General features: G+C 45.4%; 1 protein-coding gene across 3 annotated transcripts in view; it reads right to left on the reverse strand.

Moving 5' to 3' along the window:
* Window positions 1-27,646, reverse strand: part of PPP2R2B (protein phosphatase 2 regulatory subunit Bbeta) — a gene marked incomplete at its 3' end in the record, with an annotated part of 279,756 nt that overhangs the window by 8,728 nt on the left and 243,382 nt on the right. For all 3 annotated transcript variants that reach the window (XM_083355382.1, XM_083355380.1, XM_083355381.1), the window contains exon 6: window positions 23,427-23,591. In XM_083355382.1, the coding sequence (XP_083211508.1) occupies window positions 23,427-23,591 (165 nt within the window). The remainder of the gene's footprint in view (window positions 1-23,426; window positions 23,592-27,646) is intronic.

A 27,646-nucleotide genomic window follows, 5' to 3' on the forward strand; every position in this document is an offset into this window, starting at 1 on the left:
CCCTGAAAACCCTTTAAATTTAATGGCCAAGGTGGCTTCACCCTTGACTACAACTTTTGCATTCTGGAAATCTGTTAAAAGTATGTCAGAGGGCCTCAGCTTGGCCCATCTCCTACTGCAACTGCACACGGAGTTAAATGTGTCCAGAGAAATAATGGAAACGGCTGAGCCTGTCTCCAGCTCCATCTTACAGGGGACCCCTTGTAGCTCCACCTGAAGTCTATACTTGGGTTTAAGGGGGCTTCGGGCCCCGGTACGGCAGACAATTTTATGGCTTGAGCAAAACCCCACGCTGAATGGCCCCGGTACCTCTCCTGGTCGGATCTTCTGACTGGCGATTCGATGGCTGGTCCCTCTGGCGACCTCTGCAAACAGATGCGATGTGGCCAGTTTTTCTGCAGGCCCAGCACATGGCTGTCTGGAACCTGCAGTCCAAGCGTTGATGGTGGCTGCCACAACCTGGACATCTAGGCAAGGGATCTGCCTTGTAAGAAGTCTCTTGCCACTTGCTGCTGCGGGGATGTTGTTCGGGTTGTCTGTGCAACTTGTTGACTTTGGCGTCTTCTTCGGAGTCCTCAGTGAGTTCTGCATCCTCATGGTGGGTGGCTTCTTCACGTAGCATCGTTCTGGTGGGCTGGATCGTTCGGACGGCTCCACCGGCGGCTTCGTCTGCCATGGCTTTGTTCTGGGCATCAGCGAACGACAGGACTTCTCTAGCAAAAAGTTTCTGCTGCAGCTCTCTGTTGCGGAGGCTGCAGATGAGCCGGTCTCAAAGTCGCTCTTCAACGTCTGAAAATTGATACAGGCATGTAGCCTGCCTCAAGGCTGCAATGTACTCTGATGCGGTCTCTCCCAGCTGCTGTATTAGCTGTTCTCCGAGCTTCTTCTTCAGTTTGGTGTAGAAGATGGATTCCAATGGCATGGGCGCAAACAGGTTTTCGGCCAGATTGAACGTCGCTGGGCCGCACACACAAAGCAGCGTGGCAGCCTTTAGTCCATGCTCTGCGACCTGGTTTGCCTGAAGGTAATTTTTGACCTGGGACAGGTACGAGGGCCATCCTTCTGGTTGCTTGATGTCGAATTCTCGCAGCCTTCCAACCTTGGGCATTCTGCTGGTCTTCACGGCTGGATCTCAGCGTCTTTGTCTGCTGCCTCTCTGTTGCCCAGGGATTGGTCCTCTGAGCACGTGTCGCTAGCATGGCTTAGCTAGCCGACTGTAGGGGGGGATTTGCTTTCCCAACAGGCATGTGCTGCCTCTCCCCTAGTGACTTTCAGCTTCAATGGAGAAACAGGATCCCATCCTCATCACCAGTGTTGTTTACTGGGTTTGTTGCATAGGAATGAAGACGAGGCAAGTGAGTTCAGTGAAGAACATAGTTTATTTCTTGCAGGATCTGAATTGGAGAACAGGGCTGCAGCTGCAGCAACTTATACCTTGGCCCCTAGGCGGTGGCCAATAGGTTTGAAGCAACCTAATGCCGCATAGGGGCAACCAATAGGAGTGCTGGAAATGGGTTGTCTGAGATGCTGGGAGCCGTTAGCTAGCTCCCTGCTCTAGCAACCTACCAGCCGTTACCACGTGGTATTAACAAGCAAGCCCAGTAGATAACACTGGCAGTCCTGCTTGCTGTCAAAATTCTAGACATAAGAGCCATTAAGCAAGTAGTGGAAGGAGTCCCAGGTAAGGAGATTGGGGGTTATGCAAGAAGGATGGGAAAGATTTTGGGAGGCCTGGTGCAGACTTTGCACACGTTTGGGTGCAATGCAGCTGGCTTCAGTTCAGGGAGGCCAGGGAAACAGTATGCTGAGGCTCAGGGGTTTCTTGATGCACTGTGGCTCTGGGAAATGACAGTCACTCCAGCCTGGTCCAGCAAATGGCACAAAGCCACCACACCTCAGAAAACTACAGCACATTGGATGCTCCTAAGCTGCAGTGCAGCATGTAGCTCAGCCCCAGTCTCACCCAGCAGAGTGGCACAAAGGGGCTTCATGCCAGCCCAGAAAGCTGCCACTATCCCAGCACAGTCCCAGTCCCAGCTGCCCTCCCTACCTTGCACTCCACCACTCAGCTGTATGGGTTCTTGCTTCCATTGCTGATGAGGTATGCTCAACCTGGCTGTTTGTGAGGCAATGTCTTATGTGGCCAGCAACTGCCTCATGAAGGGCCAGGGTGGCCACTCTTGGTCAGCAACGAGAGAAAGAAGATGGCAAAGGTCAGTACAATGGGGTTGTAGAGTGCAGGAGTCCCTAAGAGGGGGGGGAGATAGGATCGGAGGGGTTGAAGTGCCCTTGCAGTTGTAAACATGTGTGTGGGCTACCAAGCACCTCACATTTTGATCACATGTCCATAGGGATGCTGCAATGGCCATAGTTTTGGGAAGAGTCGTAAGTTCCTTTGTTCAATGCCACTGTAGCTTTGAACAGTCATGGAACAAATAGTTGTAAGTCAAGGACTACCTGTACATCATTTTATCATGGGCATCTAGAGGAATTTATCAGTAGGGCGGTGATAACCTATAATATTGGATATGACTGTGACTTCATTACGTGGCATTCACCAATATAACCCATCTATGCATTCTTATTTTGTTGCTCTTTGTCACATTCCATAAGAAAACCGAGTACCACAATCTTAATCCATATAATTTAATTTAATTTAATTTATTAATATTTCTATACCACCCTTCTCCCGAAGGACTCAGGGCAGTGTACAGGGCAAGAATAAAACACAGAGTTACAAAAATTAAAAGGTAATTAAATACATGCCCATAAAAACAGTTGATACATAATAAAAACCCCAATAAAATGATAGTAAAAACCCCACCAATCCCCCCTCAGGCCAGGCCGGCTTGTTCGAACAGGTATGTTTTCAGATCGCGGCGAAAGGAGCGAAGATCGGGCGCTGTCCGGAGCTCAACCGGTAACTGGTTCCATAGCTCCGGGGCGCCCACAGAGAAAGATCTCCCCCTGGGGGCCACCAGTCTACATTCTCTGACCGGTGGCACCCTGAGGAGGCCCTCTCTGTGGGAACGCACAGGGCGGAGGGAAGTTGACGCCGGCAGCAGGTGTTCCCTAAGGTACTCCGGACCCCTGCCATGTAGGGCTTTAAACACCATTACTAGTACCTTGAATCTCACCCGGAAGACAACTGGTAACCAATGCAGCTCACGGAGCAGAGGTGTGACATGGAAGTATCGGGAAACTCCCAACACAACTCTCGCGGCTGCATTCTGTACCAGTTGGAGCCTCCGGGTGGTCCTCAAGGGAAGCCCCATGTAGAGAGCGTTGCAGTAGTCTAGACGAGAGGTCACGAGCGCATGAGTGACCGTGCATAAATCATCCCGGCTTAGATAGGGCCGCAACTGGCGCACCAGGCGAACCTGGGCGAAAGCCCCCCTAGTCACAGCCACCATGTGATCTTCCAAAGTGAGCCGTGAATCTAGGAGGACTCCCAAGTTGTGAGCCCTATCTACGGGGAGCAATAATTCACCCCCCATAGAAAGAGATGGAATATCCGAATAGACCCGGGATGAAGGTATGCAAAGCCACTCAGTCTTGTCGGGGTTGAGTTGAAGTCTGTTCCTCCCCATCCAGACCCGAACCACCTCCAGGCAACGGGACATCACGTTGAGGGCATCACTGGGGTGGTTTGGGGTCGAAAGGAAAAGCTAGGTATCATCAGCGTACTGATGATACCCAACTCCAAAGCCACGAATGATCTCACCCAGCGGTTTCATGTAGATGTTGAACAGGAGGCGAGAGGACCGACCCCTGAGGAACTCCGCAAACGAGAGACCTCGTGGTCGACCTCTGCCCTCCTGTCAACACCGACTGCGAACGTCCCTGGAGATAGGAGGAGAACCACTGTAAGACCGTGCCTCCCACTCCCAATCCCCTGAGACGCCACAGCAGGATACCATGGTCGATGGTATCGAAAGCCGCTGAGAGGTCTAATAGGACTAGAACAGAGGAATGTCCCCTGTCCCGAGCCCTCCAGAGATCATTCACCAGTGCGACCAATGCCGTCTCCGTGCTGTACCCGGGCCTGAAACCCAATTGGTACGGGTCTAGAAAATCCGCTTCATATAGAATATTTGTGGCACCATCACCTTTTTTGTAACTGACAAGTTCACATTATTGGACAGGAAAAGCATCCAATATCTTAAAATGGAAACATGCAAAATCTCCAAGCTGTTCCAGTCTTAAAATTGTGTGGACTACATGAAGGAAAACAAATGCTTGCCAACTCTGAATCAATAACTGTTATTCTGCATTCTGCATTCTATTCCACAAAGCAGCATTCTTCTATATCTGCACACTTTTGCTGAGCACAGTAGGATTTGTACAACCACATTTCCCCTTGTTGTATACATTTTTCTTTTAATATATAGGCTCTATGTGTGTGTGTATGAGTGCGATGTGTACTAAATTATGTGTGTGGGTGTATTATATATACATGCAAGCACACACGTCTTGAGAACGCCAATGTAAAAGTTGAGGATGAATCTTAATTTCCAATTTGCATACTAGACTCAGATGCGCTTTCTTCAAATGTGAACTAAATACATTTCACCAACCCTAGTTTAATAAAAGTTGAAGTCAAATAACATGGAACAATTATTTTAATACACATAAACAATCATACTTTGCTTGCAAGGATTTAGAAATGGATTTAAATCTAGGTTTCCTTGAATATATCCAAGCCCGACAAGTTTAGTAAAAGCCACTTTAAAAGAATTGTGATTTATTCATCAAAAAATTGACATAAACACCTTTTGATTTATTCATCAAAAGAGTGACATCAACACCTTCCTCTGTACATTTTCATTTTAATTATCTGCAATTACCAGATGGTGCTCCTTCATTAAATAAAAGAAGAAAACTTGACAGTACCATGACAACTCACACAGAAGCAGCTTTGGATTCAATCATCACAACTAGTAGCCAAAGGGGTACTGCCAAAGGATACCTTTAGACAGAGAAGGGTTCCATATTACACAAAAGTTCGTTCCTACTAATTTTGTTTAGCTTTGTTTTGGAAAACCTTCTATTTCTCAGAAACTAAGCAAATACATCTAGCCAGGCATTTACACCAAGCTGTTGATTTCAGTTTCCTGTCTAACACCATCCCTAGAGAGACAATGCGTAAGGTATGGAATTGGGTGTATAATATCAAATCTGTACAGGGAGATATAACATTTTCTTTATGAACTCCTGTGGTTTATTATTGTTATCATTCATCACACAGTCAGCCAGATGTTCAGATTTTCAGACTGGATTTGGCATTTTAATCCACCTATCGAGTCCTTCCCAAGGACCTGGGATAAGCAAATGTTGATGTTTGATCATGGTGTTAAAGGTATCATCACTGTTCCCAGTAAAGCTGCCTTTTGCAATTGACTGATGCTAAATTTGTCAATGCCGATGGTGTGAATTTGTCAATACAGATAGTCCTTGACTTACGACCACAACTGAACCCAAAATTTCTGTGGCAAAGTGAGGCATTTGTTAAGTCAGTTTTGCCCCCATTTTATGACCTGTCTTGCCACAGTTGTTGAGTGAATCATTGGTTGTTAAGTTAGTAACGCAGTTGTTAAGTGAATCTGGCTTCCCCATTGACTTTGCTTGTCAGAAGGTCACAGAAGGTGATCACATGACCTTGGGACACTGCACCCATTATAAATATGAATCAGTTGCCAAGCGGCTGAATTCTGATCACATGACCATGGGGATGCTGCAACAGTCGTAAATGTGAAAAAACAGTTATAAATAACTTTTTTCAGTGCCGTTGCAACTTTGAATGATCACTAAACAAAGTGTTGTAAGTCAAGGACTACCTGTATTACTACTACTACTACTACTATTGTTATTAGGAATTTGTCTAATTGTTTTACAGTGTTTTAGATGCAAAATATCTATTTGTAGCATGTTACCAGTTGCATATGGGCAGCCCTGTAATATATTTTCCTCAACAACGAATAGTTGCAACGTAGTACTTAAAATTTTAAACATTTAAAAATATTTTTTCAAAATATTTTGATTTTATTACTCTCCCATGACATTAGCCTACCAGGCTAAATCTGATCCTGCTAGCAGATGCTTTGCTGCTGCTAATACTACTGGCCAGTTTTAGATCTACATTGTGGAAAAGGACCCCAGGCAAAGCATTTTCCATGCCATCATTATCTTGGGTGTCTGTTACCTCTAGAAGCACATGAAGTTTAAAAGGTTATTAAATAGCTGATCTTGGGTACAGAATTGTGGAAACAGTTGCCAAGCCTCAACAATATTATAAATATCATTGAAAAGGCACCCCACACTTACTCTGGCAGTTGATTTATATTCCCTTTTGGATCTCAAATACCAATGGACATTTTCAAGAGCCCATATTTCATCCTCTTTGGAAAGGCAGGTTGCAAAAAAAAGTCCAGTTTCTCAGGGGCCCTATCGTGTGAATCAGGTAAGAGCAAGTTAACTGAATATAACCCACTATTCTGCCTGTTTTACACTGATTATTGACTTCATTTAATTTAGCCTGTATTGCATTTTTTTCCAGGGCACTCAGATGCATTTTATACTCAATTAATTATATTCAGCAGAGAGTACAAGGTCACACTTTTGGTTGCCCTTTCTTTGTTTCTAACAAGGATTTGTCCTGTATCTGTTATTCCAGAGGCTTAACTCAACATTTGAAAAAAAGGCTGAAATTTGTAGATTTTTGCTGCTAAATCTACTACTGTATTTTTATTTTATTTTAGAAATCAGTGTTTTGACCATATCTTTGTCTAACACAATAACAAAGCTATCCTTTAAAGAAAAGTTTGATTTTTGTTTATTGCTTGTGAGATTCCCCAAGGGAACAATAGCAGCTGAATCTTCTAGTAATTCAACTCCATGCTAGATGGCCAGGATGGGCATTACTGAAATTATTTCAATATGTTGACCTTTTAAACACCAAAATACAACACACGTCCTCCCCCTTACACACATTTAGGTTAGTGGGAAGATTTTGGAACATTGATGGTGGACCCAGGAATACTCCACACTATAAACAGTGGGAACAGAATGTAAAGATCTAGGCACTGCTTAAGGGAAAAAAGTGACTTGGGACCTCCACCCATTCATCTACAGACTTCAGTTAATCTATTACACTATGGCTAAATTTGTTGACCTAAATATACATCTTCAGATAATCACTAGTTCCTTCTGTCGTCTTTGAAATGTTGGAAATGAGTTAGGGCATAGGCAATTTTGAATTACCTATAAGGTAGACAGATGAGGAAACAGATGATTCCACAGGAAACTAGTAATTTACTACCGTGTTTCCCCAAAAGTAAGATCTTGTTTTATATTATTTTTGCCTCCAAAAGAGGCATTAGGTCTTAATTTGGGGGGTGTCTTATATTTTTCATGACACCCCACCTCACCTCATGGTGGCAGCACTAACAACCCCATCCAGCAGCCCACGTGACTGCCGACCCACTTCTGCTGCAGCTGCTTGTAGTAGGAGGCTGTGTGGCACATCGCGCTGCTGCCACCACAACAAGGCGAGGCAGGTGGGAGAGGGGGTGGAGCTGCCCCACACCCGCTTACCAGTACTTCAGCCACCCCCCAGGCCATTCCTTGATCGGCGACCTTTCACTCCCCTCCCGAGCTGGACTGCCATGCTACAGTGGATGGGATGGGCAGGGTAGGCCTGGTCCCCCTCCGCCATTTCAGAGCCAGGGGGGAGTGATGGCGAATGGCTCTGCTGCCGCTGTGCACCACTGGAGGGACTTTCTTTAAGCTTCACCCCATCACCTACCCTCTGTTGCCTGTCTTGTGGAAAACGGAGAATGCAATGGCTCTGTGCAGGGATGCGGAGCAGAGAACAGTATTTGCTTGCTGCCCTGCATTGCCCTGTGTCTCTCTTTTGCTTTCTGGAAATGGCAGCCCCGTTTCCTGCTGCTTCTCCTCCCGGCACAGCTACCCTTCTTCCCGAAAGCATTTCTTAGCTAACCTGCTTTCCAGCTCTGGTGCTTTTCTCTTCTGCTGCAGGGAATAGAGTTTGTGGGATTAAAAAAAGTTCAGTCAGACCTGCCAACTTCTCACAAAGGAGGAGGAGAAGCAGCAGGAAACAAAGCTGCTGTTTCCAGAAGGGAGACACAGGGCAATGCAGGGCAATACGTAAGTGTTGTTCTCGGCTCTGCATCCCTGTGCAGAGCCACTGCGTTCTCTGTTCTCCGTGAGACAGGTGACATAGCAGCAGTGGAGCTGTTCACTGTCACTCCCCCCTGGCTCCAAAATGGCAGAGGGGGACTGGGCCTATCCTGCCCATCCCATCCACCGTAGCATGGATAAAGGAATGGCCTGGCGGGGAGACCTGAAGTACTGGTAAGTGGGTGTGGGGTGCGTGGGGCAGCTCCACACCCTCCCCACCTGACTCACCTTGTTGTGGCAGAAGTGGCGCAATGTGCCATGCAGTCTCCTGCCCCATTGAGGCAGCGAGGTGGGCAGGGTCCTAACTAGGGCTTATTTTTTGGGTGGCGCTTATATTAGGCCCCCCCCCAAAAAAATCTTATACTCCATGGAGGGAGAGGAGTGGAGGAACCAGTCTCCTCCCACTGGAGAGGAGTCTCCTCCCACTCCTCCATATTCTCCCTCCTCCCTGGGCTTCACACATGCTTCTGCATCTGTTGTTTCCTGAAGAGCCTGTGAATGGTTTCTCCAGAGTAATCTCCGTGGCATCCTATACTATCTTTCTGACCTGATATTAGTGTTATCACAGCCCAAGAGCCAGGCTCTAAGAAGGGAGCAGATTAGACCCCATCACATATTGCCCCCATAGACAGCAGGCTCTTCTCCTGCCAACACTGAAGGGACCTCCTTGGTCACCACCAAAACCTCTCCAGGCTAAAGGCTGCCAAGAAGCAAGGGACAGCCTCCCAACAAAATCAGCAGCATACATGCAAGTGGCAGCTACAGACACATCAAGCCATCTGGGTGCCTCATTCATTATCTGCTACCAGGAGGGAAAGAAGCTTCAGCTGTGCACGCTAAGTGGGGAGGGGGTTTCAGCCTCCAGGGACTGCCTTCCACTACTAGAAGCAACTTTGCCATCCAGTTTTGTGCTCCGTGTTTCAGGCTTTCTTGTTCCTGACTTTTGCTACGTTTTTGACCTTCAAGTCTCTGGGGTTTCCCCCCTTTGATATTTCTAAGTCTTCATTTGCTTGACAGATTATGGATTATTTGTCTCTGTTTCATATCTCTTCCTCAGCTACTGGTCAGTTTGTTGCGCAAAACATAGTCTTTATTTTCTTGTCCTTACTCCACTCTTGTAATCACTCTTTGACTGCTTCTGGATGTCTGTGCTTGTACTTTCCTCCTGTTTTTCCTTCAGCTCCCTGCCAACTGCTTGCGTGCTTGGCTCCTGTAGAGCAGGAGTCTCCAAGCACGGCAAATTTAAGACTTGCGGAGTTCAACTCCCAGAATTCCCCAGCCAGCATTGTCTTAAAGTTGCCAAATTTGGAGTTCCCTGCTTTAGAGGAAAGAGGGAAAGTCCTTTTCTTTTAAAAAAAACTAAACTTTTAGAATATTTGTTGTTGTTAGCTGCGAAGTCATGTCCGACCCATCGCGACCCCATGGACAACGTTCCTCCAGGCCTTCCTGTCCTCTACCATTTAGAATATAACTAAAAGTAAAATAAATAAAAATAAAGATGGCGATATTCACATCATGGAAAAGTTCTCTAAAACAATTTGGTCTTCAAGAGCTTCCAAAAGACCAATCATCCTTTGTTCAGGATGTGCTGGAGAAGATTGATAAAAGGCTAATGCTTCTTCTGGAAATAAATATTTCATCTGTAGAACAAGACAGACAGCACTTTTGCAGCAGGGGGACACGGCTGCCAGCTTCTCAGATAATATGATAAATGTGCACCCTTTTTTTTTTTTACAAACTAGCAACCATTTTAAGAAACTGTCAATTTTTCAGTTTTAATGGGCAGCATCTCTTTTCCCACTGGTGATTTTTGTGTTACTCTTAATATAGAAAAAGTGGATATCAGAGAAGCTGGCAGTCAATCCTTTGCAACTTTGAGACTTAGAGGAAAAAGTCAGAAGTTAAAGTTAACAGTAGTCTAGTAAGTCACACTACAGGAGAGCTAGAGAATCAAACTGAGTCCTGGGATCAGTCGTTGTATAAATGGAGAAAATAATCTTTTTAGATGTTTCCTGATCTTCTTATTGATATCACTGTATACCACACGAAGTGTTCTGTGTGGGGGGCTTATTCTTACTTGTCAGAAAGGACAATTAGGCCAACAGTGCAACCCGTTGTAACAAAGCTACCACTAGTTTTGTTTTTTCGTGAAGATAGCCTGCAATTGGAAAGAGATGCCCTATTCCAATTTAACAAAAGAGAAACCACTTCATAACATAAATTCAGGCAAGATACTGAATATGCAGGCTTGTTTAAGTAACTTGGATGGGCCCTGCTAATAATATTTTCATCCCTCTGCTACAATTTAACAACAGTGTTTTATGTTGATTTTAATCTTCCTTTATAGTGTCAGTTTTAACTGAATATATATCTAAGTGTACTCACAGCTTTTTTTTTACTTTTCATATTCCAATATTATGTTAAAAGTAAAATCAGGAAGCTCCTGTATCAAAAGAAAAACAAACTTTGTTCCCCATCTGTTCTTTCAAAGTCCATCACGGTTACAGATGTTATTACATCTTGCTATCTCAGGAAGGCTATTTATTTACGGGCAATCTTTCAAACTGAATAACTATGAAAAACTGTTCCAGATCCTTTCCCTAAAATGTAGCTAACTTCTCTTTTACTCCCCCAGCTCAGGAATGAGAAGGCAAATCAATTTGTCGCTTCCCTTCTGATTGATTCCTTAAAAATAGTTTCCAAAATCTGATAGGGCATACTGAAGTAGAACTTGGGTTTTATTTTACTAATTCCCCAAGGGAAAGGAATGAAGCAGATTATTATTAACTCTAGGATTTTAGAAGATTTTTTAAATTCAGGAATGACCTTCATATTTGCTGCTGAATTGAACCGCCCTCGCCTTCTCTTTCTCTCTTTTTAATTTCCTCTTCTTTCTCGAGACTAAACAAAATCAGCTTAGGTTTTCCTTCAACCTCTCGTTTCAAAATTAGCTACGTGTACTTTGATAAAAATGCAATATCTTATTCTCTAATCAAGCTCTCCCATAAAGACAAACAGTATTTTTACTAAATCTTGCTGCATAGCTGGCTTTTTCGTAACTACTATGCTTTACGCGGAAGACTAATACTCCTAATCTATTAACATGTTCACTTCAATAAGCGATCCTGATGTGTCTTTTAAAGTGCTTGAATTTATCTTTAATAAACGATTTTTGGCTGGGATTTTGAGGATATGAGATTTTCACGAAGCACCTATCATGTTTCCCCAACAATAAGACCCGGTCTTATATGTGTTTTGCCTTCAAAAGAGGCAGTAGGTCTTGTTTTCAGGGGATGTCTTTATTTTTTCCCCTGACACCTGCCTCGCCTTGCAGCGGTGACACCAACAGCCCCATCTAACAGGACCCTGCGTGGCTGCTGGCTCACTTCTGTGGCCTGCTGTGCCACCACAAGGCAAGGCAGGTGGGGGAAGGGGTGGAGCTGCCTCAAGCACCCCATAGGCACCCAAATACTTTTCACCCAGAGGAGACTGGAAGCTTTGACGGCTTGCGAATGTGGGGGGTGAATCATATTCGGAAACCAGAAGTTTCCGAGCAGCGAGAAAAAGCCGGGCCGGCAGACATTTGACAGTTGACAGCTGTCAAATGGCCGCCCGAAGCTACGACGCATGCGCACCGCCCAGCCGGCCGCCATTCCCGTTGACAGCTGTCAAAAGAGCGGCCGGGGGCCATCGCGCACGCGCCAGATTTGACAGTTCCCGGAACTGTCAAATCCGCAGTCTACAACTCGGTCCTCCGAACTGAGCTAAGCGCTCAGCTGAGAGGAATTCCCCGACAGCCGCCGAGCTGTCAAAGTACCGAGCATTGATTGGCCGTCCTCCGGACGGCGGGGAAATACAGTTACCTGATTGGTTGAATCGTTTGACAGTTCTCTATATAAACCCGGAGTGTTTGACAGTCAGCTGCCGGGAGCTGAACCGAATAAACTTTTTGAACCTTGCCTACGGTCTCGCGCCTGTCTTTGTAAAGACAATTCACCTGGCGACGAGGGTGGGATCCCGGTACTATAGAGCTGCCAACTGAGCCGAGTCACCCCGCGAAGGAGTTCCGATCCCTCCCGCTGACAAGTCACTGCTGAAGCCACTCGGAGGGCAAAGGAACCCTTTTCAGCAGCTTGAACAGTACTGTGGACCCAGACCATGGCAAACTTAGGTCACGTCAGAGAATTCGACGTCCGCCATCCTGAAGGATGGGAGTCGCACTGGGGGCAAATTGAAGGCTACCTCGTTGTCAATAAGATAACTGAGGACCACCACAAAGCTGCCGCCCTCCTCTGCCTCAGCGGGCCCGCCGTCTATGACATCGCCGTAGGGCTTTGCAGCCCTGACCCCATCGCGACCGTCCCGTACGCCGTGCTGACTGACCGCCTCAGCAAGCATTTCATGCCCCGTCGGTCCGAGCTATACTGGCGCCTCCATTTCGCCCGCCGCCGCCAGCAACCGGGCGAAACCACCACGGCCTTCATCGCGGGGGTACGTCACGCCGCCCGTAGGTGCCAGTTTCCCAACCTGGAAGACCGTATCAGAGACCAGGTTATCGCCGGTCTCTCTAACGAGCGGCTCCAGCGGAAGCTGGTGGCCAGGCCCACGATGGATCTCGCTCAACTCACGTTAGAGATCATGGCCTACGAAGACAGCCACCGTGAGGGCTCTCCGGTGTACAGAAGCAGCCCGGCCGGTTCAGTCCACCACGCCAGGGAGCCGGACGACGAGCAACCAGAGACCTTCACCGGCGTCGATGACATCATGTCCCGCTTCAGCAAAATGAGCGCCGATCACGGGAAGAACCGCAGGCCATCCAGACCAGCCGGTCCGGTTTCAAGACCCACCGCCACAGGGCCGAAACCAAAGTGTGCCAGCTGCGGCGGGGCTCACGCCAGAGCCACATGCCGTTTCAGAAACGCCAAATGCCACGGATGCGGGAAGACCGGGCACATTCGCTTAGCATGCCGCAGTCTGAACCGGGAAACCCTCCACGAGCTTGAGGAAATTCCGGCAGGTAGGACTCCGGTCCCTTCCCCAGCCAAAGGAATTCCCCGGCCCTCAGTCTTGTCCATACGAGCCAAAACAAAAATGTCGCCCATCCATCAGTTACAACCCAAAATTAAAATTTGGGTTAAAATTCAAGGGGTGCCCTGCGAAATGGAGGTCGACTCCGGCTCCTCAGTTTCAATAATGTCTTGGGACACTCTCAGAAAAATTGGGTTTAAAAATAAACGCCGTATTCCCCTGCAGCCCTCTAAAATACTCCTCGCAGATTTCCAGGGAGCCGCTATTCAGTTAAAGGGGCAGGCACAAGTAAAAGTAGAATACAAAAAATTCCTGGGACATTTAACGATCCAGATCACTGAGGCACCCAGGTCCACCCTCCTTGGGTTAGACTGGTTTGAGGCTCTGGGCATCCACCTAGAGGGCACCAACCGTATACAATCCCAAACATTAGAACAGGTTTGCCAGGCGTTCGCGGACGTTTTTGACGGAACGCTTGGCAAATACACAGGCGCCCCTATAGACCTCAAATTAAAACCTGAGGTAGGTCCCATCCACATCAAAGCAAGAAGGGTCCCCTTTGCGCTAAAACATAAAATCGAGGCCGAACTAGACCGTTTAGTCAGCCTTGGGGTCCTGGAACCAACAGACGGGGGAACCTGGGAAAATCCCATAGTCACACCAGTTAAACCAAATGGTGACGTGAGAATATGCGCGGACTATAAGGGGACTCTAAACCGCGCATTAAATCCCCATGCATACCCAGTGCCAGCTGTCAGGGACGTGCTGTCAGAAATTGGGTCCGGCTCAATATTCGCCAAACTCGACCTAGCGCATGCCTTCCTCCAACTACCTGTCACCCGGGAGACAGCTGAGGCACAAACCATTGTCACACACCGAGGCGCTTTCAGGGTGAACCGCCTCCAATTCGGCATCTCAGTGGCTCCTGGCATCTTCCAGGAAGTCATGGAGAAAACATTAAAAGGAATCCCAGGTGTATGCCCCTATTTCGATGACATACTCATCGCAGGGGAATCAGAAAACAACTTAGCAGACAGGCTACAAGAAGTATTATTAAGTTTTAGAAAGGCGGGGCTAAAACTTAAACGGGAAAAATGTTCTATAGGCGTCCCATCTGCAGATTTCTTAGGTTACAAAATTGACTCACAGGGAATCCACCCCACGAACTCAAAAGTCCTTGCTATCAAAGCCGCCCCTACCCCAAAGAATAAAACTGAGCTCCAAGCCTTCCTTGGACCTTTAAATTTTTACCATGCCTTCCTGCCAGGGAAAGCAACGATCGCAGAACCCCTCCACAGGCTGCTCGACAAAGGGGCAGCCTGGCAGTGGACAACAGCCCATGAAAACAGTTTTAGAACACTCAAACAAATGCTTTCCAGCAATGCCACTATTTCCCACTACCAAGAAAACAAACCCCTCTGCCTAGCCTGCGATGCATCCCCATACGGGATTGGAGCAGTTTTAAGCCATTTAGACAGCAACGGCACTCAAGCCCCAGTGGCATATTATTCCAGAACTCTTTCCAAAACGGAAAGAAATTATGCCCAGATAGATAAGGAAGCCCTGGCAATTGTGGCAGGAATAAAAAAAATTCACGATTACCTTTATGGCCGCCCTTTTGTGATCTACACCGATCACAAGCCTCTGTTAGGACTATTCACCTGGGACCGTCAAACCCCCCAAATCTTGTCGCCCAGGATGTTGCGCTGGACAACATTCCTCGCAGCATATTCCTACCAGCTAATATACAAGCCAGGACACCAAATGTGTCACGCTGACGGCCTCAGCAGGTTGCCACTACCCCACACAGAACCAGACCCAGCCCCAGCAAGTAACATCCTAGCTATTCAAGAACTCCAAGAATGCCCACTGACAGCGAATGATATCGCTGCTGCAACTTCCCAAGACAAAACACTCAGCAGAGTGTTAGCATGGGTACACACCGGCTGGCAAACCTCCTGTCCGGGCACAGAATTTCAACCGTATTTCTCTAGGCAAAATGAGTTAACGTCACACTTGGGATGTTTGCTATGGGGGTGCAGGGTAATCGTACCACTTAAACACAGATCAAAAGTATTGCACACTTTACATGAGGGCCACCCTGGCATCGTAAAAACAAAAGCCCTGGCCCGCAGCTACGTCTGGTGGCCAGGAATAGACCAAGACATAGAAAAATACATCGCAGGCTGCTATTTGTGCCAAGAATCTCGCCCACTCCAACCCAGAGCCCCAATTCACAAATGGGAACTCACAAAAAACCCCTGGTCCCGCATCCACATTGATTATGCCGGACCTTTCCAAGGGCAGGTTTTCCTCATAGTTGTAGACAGTTATTCCAAGTGGCTGGAGGTTCTCCCGGTTCACAGCACAACCTCTGCCGCAACCATCCAAGCCCTCAGGGGAATCTTCGCCACACACGGTCTCCCCGACGTAATTATATCAGACAACGGCCCTCAATTCGCTTCTCATGATTTTCAGATCTTCACGAGGAGCAATTGTATTAGGCACTCGACATCGGCTCCCTTCCACCCATCGTCCAACGGCCTTGTGGAGGTTATGGTGAGGACCACCAAGGACGCCCTCAAAAGAATCATCACGGGGAACTGGCACCGTCGCTTGGCACAATTTCTCTTAGCCCACCATTCTACCCCCTGCACCTCCACCGGCAAAAGCCCAGCCGAACTACGATGGGGCCGCCGCCTGGTAACAAGGCTCGACAGACTCCACCCCGACAGACCGGCAGCCGAAATGACACCAAACACCCAGCCAAAAGCATTCGCCAAAGGACAAAGTGTTTGGTCCCGAGATTATGGGGGAAGGGATAAGTGGGTTCAGGGGATTATCCTGGACCAAACTGGACCATTATCATACACAGTGGACACTGGGGCAGGACTCACACAACGCAGACACACAGATCAGCTCCGACCGAGGTCACTCCCCAATCCCCCTCTACAACCAACTCTGGGCGAGCCTTCACCAAACGACACCCCCGGACCTGATGGACTCTTCCCTCCCCAGGACCCACAGCCACCGACCGAGCCCCACCCAGAAGCAACTCCTCCGGCCACGCAACCCGAAGGAAGCACCCTCTGTCCCCGACGGTCCAGCCGAGCCAGAAGACCTCCCGCATACCTCGCAGACTTTGAATGGAAGGGAAACCCTCCATCTGTCAAAAAATCTGTTAACCATACTGTGTTAAAACGTTCAAATGTTAATAGGCATAACATACCTGTCCTAGGGGGGGGGAAAGGGGGTGAATCATATTCGGAAACCAGAAGTTTCCGAGCAGCGAGAAAAAGCCGGGCCGGCAGACATTTGACAGTTGACAGCTGTCAAATGGCCGCCCGAAGCTACGACGCATGCGCACCGCCCAGCCGGCCGCCATTCCCGTTGACAGCTGTCAAAAGAGCGGCCAGGGGCCATCGCGCACGCGCCAGATTTGACAGTTCCCGGAACTGTCAAATCCGCAGTCTACAACTCGGTCCTCCGAACTGAGCTAAGCGCTCAGCTGAGAGGAATTCCCCGACAGCCGCCGAGCTGTCAAAGTACCGAGCATTGATTGGCCGTCCTCCGGACGGCGGGGAAATACAGTTACCTGATTGGTTGAATCGTTTGACAGTTCTCTATATAAACCCGGAGTGTTTGACAGTCAGCTGCCGGGAGCTGAACCGAATAAACTTTTTGAACCTTGCCTACGGTCTCGCGCCTGTCTTTGTAAAGACAATTCAGGGGGAAAGCCTTAGAAACCAAGTGATTCACTCCATCTCCAAGTGCCCCATTTGCAAGCAGACAAAGCCTCCAGTTTCCCTCTGGGTGAAAAGTGTGTGGCATGTCTGGATCGCCTGCCACCCCCCACCCCCGCCTCTGTGCTTGGGCTTACCTGCGCTATCTCAAGGGGCTGGTGGGCTGCGGCTGCTGCTGGACACTGTTCCCCCCCACGCATTCACTGCCCCTTGTGTTGGCCACGACCACCCCCGGGCTTATTTTTGAGGGTAGGGTTTGTATTAGGCTCACCCCAAAAAATCAGTCTAGGGCTTATTTTCGGGGTGAGTCTTAATTTTGGGGAAAACACAGGCTTCACTTTCTCAGGGTCTTGTGGAAGAACAGGGTAGAACAACGGCTAATGACCCTCTTTTACCGGTCTACTATAGAGAGCGTCCTCTCGTATGGTATTGTGGTTTGGTATGCTGGTCTAACAGCCGCGGATAGGAAAGTATTACAGAGGGTGGTGGGTACAGCACAAGACATTGTGGGCTGTCCCCTGACACGACTGGATGACATCGCCAGGGCTCGTTGCCTTGGAAGAGTGAGGAAAATTCTCAGGGATGACTCACACCCTGGACGGTATCTCTTTACTCTCCTACCATCGGGTAGGAGATATAGGAGTATAGCCAGCCGCACCAACAGGCTGAAAAACAGCTTTTATCCGTGGGCTGTTAGGCTTTTGAACGGCAAATAATTTTTAGAAACTTTATGCAGAATTGACTTGCGTGGCCTGTGTGTGGTGCAATTAGTTCACATGGTGTAATAAGATGGAGGGTTTTTTGTCACTGTGAGTTGGGGGGTGGGAGCACGAAGGGAGGCTCAGCTAATCTCAATGTATACATGGTTGTACTTTGACAATAAAGGTTCATTCATTCCATCAATGTTGCAAGGCCCCACCCATCTATGTTTGGTTTACAGATATAGAATGCATCAAAATATATGCAAAAAATTAAATTTGGTTACATTCATCGTTCATTGGAAATATCTGATTATATCAAAAAGGTAAATGAATACAAGTTTTATGGCAATGAAGTTTTGTCTTCCGAGTCTAGAAAAAGGCTCAAAATCAAATAAAAACTGAACAACAGTAGAGACATTTAAAAAGTTGTATTTCTTTTTCCAGGAATCTTATTTCTCTGTCAGAGTTTTGTTCAGAGATGTCACCCTTGATGGTGCCCTGGGAAGGAAACCTAGACCACTCCATCTTCTGCACTGGCTGCCTGCCAAGAACAAGATAGTTTTATAAAGAGCGGCTTCTCTTCTGGAATCCAAGAGCACAACGAAGGTTCAGCAAGAAAGCTGCTTTGATGCCCAGAAGCAGATTTTGTTTGCTGGTTATTTGTGCTTCTAAGTTACACAAATGCTACCAAGGAAATATGATATGGAGAACTGAGTTAACATTCCATACATTATATCATCCCTGAGAGCAAGTATGGTCTGACGGTTAAAGTCTTGGGACTAGGAGCAGGGAGTCTCAGATTCTAGACTTCCACAGAAACTACCTGGGTGACCTAATAGTAAGTCATTTTGCCTCACCTCTAGCTAGTATCAGGTTCTTCAAAAGGCCAGCTGATAAACAGAAACCCTCATCATGTCATTCATTGATAGCTTTTCTGTAAGCAAAGTATAACAAGAAGTAGAACCTGCAATTATGTGGGACAAATGAGGAGGAGGAGGAGGAAAGAACAGGTGGTAGTAGTACAGGCAGTCCTCAACCTACAACCACATTTGAGCCCAAAATTTCGGTGGTTAGGCAAGAGAGTTGTTAAGTGACTTTTGCTCCATTTTATGACATTTCTTGCCACAGTTATTAAGTGAATCACTGCAGTTATTAAGTTAGTAACACTGTTGTTAAGTGAACCTGGCTTCCTCATTGACTTTGCTTATGAGAAGGTCGCAAAATGTGATCGCATGACCCTGGGACATTGCAACCGTTATAAATACATGCCAGTTGCCAAGTGACTGAATTTTGATCACATGACCACGAAGATGCTGCAACAGCCTAGGTGTGAAAAAAATGATCATGTCACGTTTTCATTGCCATAGAAATTTTGAACGGTCACTAAACAAATGGTTGTTAAGTCAAGGACTACATACTTGTAGTACTAAATATCTATTGCCCCCACATGTCAGATACATCAGCTCTTTCCTTACAGTGATGAAATCAGCACCAAATGCTTAAGCAACCATGAGGTTCACCTTTGATCAATGGGTGGTGTCTTCAACTAGTTCTTAATTAAGGGTTTGACCATTCTTCTGTCATTTTTCCCCCCAAATTGCTCTGAGTGTGGATCGATTGTTATTTCAATGGTGGGAAGAGATGGAAATGGAGAAAGTGATGAAAGTCAGTGATGGAAGAATGAAAGAAGAGACAGTGATAGAAGTTGAGTTGGGATATATGTTTGGACAATAAGAGTGTTGCTGGATTGAAGCGAGTAGAGAGTAAAGAGAAAGGGGGTGAAAAAGAGAGTGGAAGGCAACAACAGTGAACATAGTCTGGGTGACTTAAAAAAAATAATGGTGAATGTGATCGGCTGGTGGCTTCTGGAGGCAGGCATTAGATGCAAGATTATCAAACTGCTGGGCATATTCACCAGGTGAGGATGGTGTGGGCCATGAAGAGACATGACATCATAAGACAACCTGTGGGCATATACCCACAGAACTGGAGAGGAGAACCTGAAACAGGTTAAAAATGGTTTGTAATTTGGAAGGATGTTCGGCTGCTTCGAGACCTGCAAAATTAACCTGGCAACTGAGAAAAGAAAGTGAAGACCTTACATTTCTCTTCCTGGATTTTCCCTTTCAGTTAAGACTTCCTGCTTACTGCCCCCATTAAAAATACAACTATTTTGAAATCAACTGTATGTATAAGCTCCAGTGTTTCTCCTAACCCATTTCTCCTTCTTTTGCCAACTATCCACTGCATCAGACACTATATCTCACTACAATACATTATGTCAGGTAAGGAATGTTTTTACCAGGCTAAACCTTACAAATACCAGTGAGGAAGAGGAATGCAGTCTGAAAGTAGAATCTATAAATGGTGAAGTGGTACAAAGATGAGTTTGCGTAATTCCAGTGGCACCAATCAGAACTGGCCTTCAGGGAAGTTTCTCCTTAGTTCTAGATTGCTTCTCTCCTTGATTAATTTCCACCCGTTGCTTCTTGTCCTGCCTTCGGGCGCTTTGGAGAATAGCTTGCCTCCCTCTTCTTTGTAGCAGCCCCTGAGATATTGGAACACTGCTATCATGTCACCCCTAGTCCTTCTCTTCATTAAACTAGACATACTTAATTCCAGTAACCATTCCTTATATGTTTTAAACTCCAGACCTCTAATCATCTTTGTTGCTCTTCTCTGTACTCTTTCCAGAGTCTCAACATCTTTTTTACATCATGGTGACCAAAACTGGATGCAGTATTCCAAGTGTGGCCTTACCAAGGCATTGTAAAGTGGTATTAATACTTCATGTGATCTTAATTCTATCCCTCTGTTAATGCAGGCTAGCACTGTGTTGGCTTTTTTGGCAGCTGCAGCACACTGCTGACTCATATTTAAGTGATTGTCCACTAGGACTCTGAGATCCCTCCCACAGTTACTACTGTTGAGCAAGGTACCCCCTATACTATACCTGTACATTTAGTTTTTCTTGCCTAAATGTAGAACCTTACTTTTTTCACCATTGAATTTCATTTTTTTTAAAATTCCATTTATATCCCGCCCTTCTCCGAAGACTCAGGGCGGCTTACAAGCTTAGCAGTAGCCTTCATTCTATGTATATGCCTCTTTATTAGGGCTTTCACACATACCCCAAGCGGCATTATTACAAAGTCAGCATATTGCCCCCAACAATCTGGGTCCTCATTTTACCTACCTCGGAAGGATGGAAGGCTGAGTCAACCTTGAGCCTGGTGGGATGCGAACCTGCACTAATTGCAGGCAGCTGGTGTTACTTAAGGAGGCATTAGCCCACTGCTCCACCAAGGCTCTATTTTGTTAGATAGCATCAATGTTCAAGTCTGTCCAGATCCTCCTGTATCTTAAGCCTGTCTTCTGGAGTGTTGGCTATTCCTACCAGCTTGGTGTCATCTGCAAATTTGATGAGTTCTCCATCTATCCCCTCATCCAAATCATTGACGAAGATGTTGAAGAGCACTGGGTCCAGAACAGAGCCCTGGGGCACCCCACTACACACTTCCCTCTATGTAGATGGGGTTCTATTGAGGACCACATGCTGTGTACGGCCGGTCACCAGCTACGAATCCATCTGGTGGTGATGCTATCTAACCCATATTTTTCTACCTTATCAAGTAGTAGTTTGTGATCTACTTTATCAAATGCCTTACTGAAGTCCAAGTAAATTATATCCACAGCATTCCTCTGATCCACTAATTTTGTCACTTGGTCAAAGAATGCAATAAGTTTTGTCTGGCATGAACTGTTTTTCATCTTCTTTGTGGCAACCACTTAGATAGTGGAAGACTGCTATCATGTCACTCCTAGTCCTTCTTTTCATTAAAGATCCGGGACAGATCATCAGGTGCAAACAGCCACATTTATGACAAAAATGCTCTTTGTCCAGGGAAGAATTGTGAGTTGGCTTTTTAAATTGATACTGAGGAATAAGCCACAGATCAGGAATGTGCTAGAGAAGATACTGATTAAAACATGTTTATAAAAGATTTACTTTGGGGTTAGGGAAGATCATCTTTAAATGCCAGGATTTCATTTATTTTGAATCTTGATGAACAGCCTAAATTCCAACTTCTAGGTCTGCTGAATCACAATCGACTGAGGAGCAGCACTTCTGAAGGATAGGGGAAAAAAATCAATATCAGGCGTCAAGGGAGAGATCAATGTGAACTTGTTTTCACAATTTGAATGTGCTCTAAAGGACACTGCAGCAGGAGCAGAACAAAGGAATAATGCTAACAAAGTCAAGGGATCTGTTGTTGCAAAAGGAAGGAAATGATCCCAGCTTGTGTCTTATTACTAATATATTTAATCTGAACTGAACTGTCTATTTTACAATAATCAGATAGCGGGAGGAAGGACTGAAAAAAAACCCCAGGATAACCAAGAAATTCGAATAGATATCAGAATACAATCAGACACTTGCAGCAGCCAAATAATTGGCTGCCATGGCATTTCCCACTAAATGGAAGAGATAAGACTGAAGAGATCATTTCAAGAACCTTGTTATTAGAGGTTAGGAACTGATTTGGTAGCAAAAGAACACTGTAAATTACAGTAAAAATATAGGCACTGGAAATTTTTTTAATCCTAATCCTTTTTTAATTTCTCATCCCAAACTATACTTTAATAGTTCAAAAAAAAGAAGGAGAATGTACTTTAAAATAATAATTTATGGTCACAAAACCTTTGGGAAATTGATCATGTTTATATTAGGAAGTCGATCAATATTTATAGAAGTCAAAATGTGGGTCTTGTTCAAGGAATGGAACATGTAGTATAGGAAACGCAGATATAAATTGGTTCAGCTTTAGTATCAAACTGTGATGGATCATTGCAGGAACAAGTGGGGACCTGTCTTAATCTGGATTATTGTCTCAGTCACTTCACTTGTGATGTAGGGCATCACCCTGGTTTACAGGAAGTTTTAGACTAAGTTAACTTTGTTGAGATTAAATTTAACCATTTCTATTCAACCTCTATTTTCAGAGATTCAAAATGAATGAAACATCTATTTCCATTCCAATTCTATTACATAGATGTGCTAATTCAACCTCTGTTAAGCAAAATAAGACCATAATTTAATATTTCTACCTGAGTTGCAAATTTCTCCATTTTAGTCAATGGTTGAACTTCAAACATTCTGAAATGTTCTGAAGTTGGTAAGCAATTTTCAAGTGAAAAATGGAAGAAATGTTATCCCTTGTTGAAAGAAAATAAAATTAAATTGGATCCTTCTTGGTAACTATTCCATTTTTCTCTTTCATAGTAACAGAACCTAGTGGCGTAACCAGATTTCGAATGCATGAAATCAGCAGTCCACTGCCTATGCCATTTCCTCTTGTGCCATCCAGGCATTTTCTGTATATTTTGAACTTCCAGTCTGACACTGATCAATCCAGAAAAAATATCTGAGAATCCAATGAATTAGTTATGGAAGTGTTTCCTGGATGTTGCTTGTTCCAGTAGGATGGGTTTGACAGGCAAAGGAAAGAACCATTCCCCATGTTAGTTAGCAAAGTAGAAGGGAGCCATTGATCACCAAGAGGTTACTTTCTTCTTATAGCTTTATCTTGAACAAAGATAAATGGAGGCCACGCATCACAAACAATACAAAAAATACAAGCTATGTATTTTTCTTTTATATGCTAGGGAAAATCCTTCCATACAAATTAATACAAAATTCATTTTCAACATTCCCTTTTCTATGTCTTTCGACAAATGCCTGGACCATACTCACATTTGGAGTGTTTGTCACACAAAGCAGACGTTCGCATGTCACACAGTCTTATTGTCCCCTTGCTGCTGCTATAGACGAAGGTGTTGCAGTGATGCGGATGGAATTCTGCAGCTGTAATCACTTCTGTCAACTCTTCCATGTTTGCTGGTTTTATATCTACAATATCTGATACGTGAGAGTCAAGGCAACATAAACAATACAATGTAGATTTTCTCAAAACTAACCTCAGGATGATTTAGGATATGATAGAGTATGTTAAGTTAGGATTTGGCGGTGGATGGGTTTGGGATTAAAATTGGTATTCATTCACTAGGGAAATTTTGATCCAGTACTTTCTGTCTTAGAACATTCTAACATATAGGACTTTTATGAGGTAAAATGGAATCAGAGACAAAGGGACATGTTTCATCTACTCTCGAATGCCTGCTGAATAAAAACTCCAGCATTTATTCAGTAACTGAGCATCATCTTAGTAAAATACATATTTCCACACTTAGATGAGACTCCTTAATGGTTCCAGCTACCTAAATATTCTAACATAATTAGTCTTGGCACTATATTGATATGAAGTAAGAAAATAAAAAAACTTGTCCTGGAGCAAATCCTTATATCAGGGGTGTCAAACTCAATTTCATTGAGGGCCGCATCAGCATTGCAGTTGCCCTCAAGGGGCTGGGTGGGCGTGGCCTACTGGGTGGGCGTGGCTAGAGTGCGCATGGCCTACTGGGTGGGCATGGCCAGCTCTACATCATTCGCATCAAGGGTGCCTATGGGGGCCTGGGCAGGAGTGGGACAGATCTGAGGGTCTCTGGCAGAAGGAGGGTCTCTGGGCCAGGGCCACGGCAGTGGGGGCCGTTCCTCACTGTTTCCAGGATGGCTTCGCAGGCTGCATGAAACCACTTCGCGGGCTGGATCCGGCCCCTGGACCTTGTGTTTGACATGTCTGCCTTATATACCAATGGGAGTTTATATTAGAAATCATTACCATTCTTGCAGACCCAAATTACAAATCATAGAATTCATATTTCTCCTTAGTTAATAGAGATCAGCTCTTCTTTAACAACCTTTGTTCTTTCCATTTCTTAAATTTACCACCAGTGCAGGAATAGTTTACTACAATTTTTCCCCCCTACCTTTTCTAACTATACACATCAGTGCGATTTGGTTCCCGAAACTGTCCACTTTTTGGAAGATAAACCAATTCAATAAATAGAAGAAAAGTAGCACAGGTTTCTCAATTATCTGGGCAAATCCTCATTTCCCCTCTTTGTCATCCGTCCCTCCCTTGGTTTCCACTATTTGGGATTATTTGATTTCTGAGTCTCTGAGCCTCTTATCCATCTCCATACCACATTTTCATGTGTGAAAGCATGAATGCTTTGTGTCATCTGCTTATCAACACGAGTCCAGGTATTGACTCTAAACTACTCCCCAGTAATTAGTCAACAAGCTAATGTGGCTACACAATAGACTTTTCTTTTCAGAAAACAAAATCAATTTGTATTATCAGGGGAAATAGTCAGAGGAAAATAAGCAAACCGATCAAATGAAATGGAGAGGTTAGCCATACAATGAGGAATTTAATCAGGTCTGTTCTTTATCTCTAGGATGCCCTTTGTGGGCAGAAACTATCACCTTTTTCCTTTGCTGTTGCCTACTAAGATCATCCTTCTTCACCAATCTTGAGGGCAACCTGCTTTCACCTGCCAAATACCTAGCTGGAGCAAGTTGGTGCGGTTGGCAATTCTGAAGCTGGCCTTACAATTTTTGGATAAGAGTTGTACTGTAGAGAAAAGTTAAGACTCCTGACTTCACCAGCTGAGCAGGCCCAGCTATGTCCTCCAATGCCAGTAGCATCTCCATGGCCACTGGCACTCAAGTGGAAATGAGACTATGTGTCTTCCCCCCACTGCTGCAAACTGGTGCAGTGTTTGCCTTGCCAATTCATCCTGAATTGGTGCTGGTCCAGTTCTTTACTCTCTGCTTTGCTTGAGAAAACCAAAACAAGTTTAACCGATCTCCAGTTCTGTACACATAAGTCCCCAAACATAGCGACCTACCTCAGAACTACTGTGACCCTGGAAGTCATGACTCAAGACTGGGAACCCTTCAAGTAACCTTTCTGGCAGGAAGAAAAGTGAGTGACATTTTGTTTAAGCCTAACCAACAGGGTTAACATTCATTATTAACAGGGATGAACCTCACCCCTTGCTACTAGGGAGAGAAACTAATCTTCAAAGTCATTCTTAATGTCGGTGATGTTGTTGTTAGCTGCGAAGTCGTGTCCGACCCATCGCGACCCTATGGACAACATTCCTCCAGGCCTTCCTGTCTTCTACCATCTTCTGGAGTCCATTTAAGCTCACGCCTACTGCTTCAGTGACTCCATCCATCCACCTCATTCTCTGTCGTCCCCTTCTTCTAATGCCCTCAATCTTTCCCAGCATTAGGCTCTTCTCCAGTGAGTCCTTCCTTCTCATTAGGTGGCCAAAGTATTTGAGTTTTAGCTTCAGGATCTGGCCTTCTAAAGAGCAGTCAGGATTGATCTCCTCTAGGACTGACCGGTTTGATCGCCTTGCAGTCCAAGGGACTCGCAGGAGTCTTCCCCAGCACCAGAGTTCAAAGGCCTCAATTCTTTGGCGCTCAGCCTTTCTTATGGTCCAACTTTCACTGCCATACATTGCAACTGGGAAGACCATAGCCTTGACTATACGCACTTTTGTTGACAGGGTGATGTCTCTGCTTTTTAGTGTGCTGTCTAGATTTGCCATGGCTTTCCTCCCCAGGAGCAAGCGTCTTTTAATTTCTTGGCTACAGTCCCCATCTGCAGTGATCTTGGAGCCCAGGAAAACAAAATCTGTCACAACCTCCATTTCTTCCCCATCTATTTGCCAAGAATTGAGAGGGCCAGATGCCATGATCTTGGTTTTCTTAATGTTGAGTTTCAACCCAAGTTTTGCACTCTCCTTCTTTACCCGCAACAAGAGGCTCTTTAGTTCTTCTTCACTTTCTGCCATTAGAGTGGTATCATCTGCGTATCTTAGGTTGTTGATATTTCTTCCGGCAATCTTAATTCCAACTTTTGATTCATCTAGCCCTGCCTTTCTCATGATGTGCTCTGCATATAAGTTAAATAGGCAGGGTGACAGTATACAGCCTTGCCGGACTCCTTTCCCAATTTTGAACCAATCAGTGGTTCCGTGTCCAGTTCTCACTGTTGCTTCTTGACCCGCATATAGGTTTCTCAAGAGACAAATAAGATGGTCTGGTACTCCCATCTCTTTAAGAACTTGCCACAGTTTGTTATGATCCACACAATCAAAGGCTTTAGCATAGTCAATGAAGCAGAAGTAGATGTTTTTCTGGAACTCCCTAGCTTTCTCCATGATCCAGCGTATGTTGGCAATTTGATCTCTAGTTCCTCTGCCTCTTCGAAATCCTGCCTGTACTTCTGGTAGTTCTCGATCCACATACTGCTGAAGTCTAGCTTGTAGGATTTTAAGCATGACTTTACTAGCATGAGAAATGAGTGCAATGGTGCGATAGTTTGAACATTCTTTGGCACTGCCTTTCTTTGGAATTGGAATGTAAACTGATCTTTTCCAATCCTGTGGCCACTGTTGAGTTTTCCAAATTTGCTGGCAAATTGAGTGTAGCACTTTTACTGCACTGTCTTTTAAGATTTTGAATAGCTCAGCTGGAATACTGTCACCTCCACTAGCTTTGTTGTTGCTCAGCTTTTCTAAGGCCCACTTCACCTCACATTCTAGGATGTCTGGCTCGAGGTCAGTGACCACCTCATTGTGATTATCTGGGACGTTAAGCTCATTCTTGTATAGTTCTTCTGTGTAATTTTGCCACCTCTTCTTAATCTCTTCTGCCTCTGTTAGGTCCCTGCCATTTTGGTCCTTTATCATGCCCATTTTTGCATGAAACGTTCCCTTCATCTCTCCAATTTTCTTGAAAAGATCTCTGGTCCTCCCTATTCTATTGTTTTCTTCTATTTCTTTGCACTGTTCATTTAAGAAGGCATTCTTATCTCTTCTAGCTAGTCTCTGGAATTCTGCATTCAATATCAGCAGTCATTTCCAACCATTTCAAATCCTCCCCCTAAGCGAAAAAAATGACATTCCTATGGGTGAATAACAGAGTTGGAAGTGACTTTGGTGGTCATCTAATCCAACCCCCTGCTCAGGCAGGAAACCCCTTTACCATTTCAA

The sequence above is a fragment of the Vipera ursinii genome, assembly GCF_947247035.1.
Source record: "Vipera ursinii genome assembly, chromosome: 2".
In the NCBI taxonomy this organism is placed as follows: Eukaryota; Metazoa; Chordata; class Lepidosauria; order Squamata; family Viperidae; genus Vipera; species Vipera ursinii.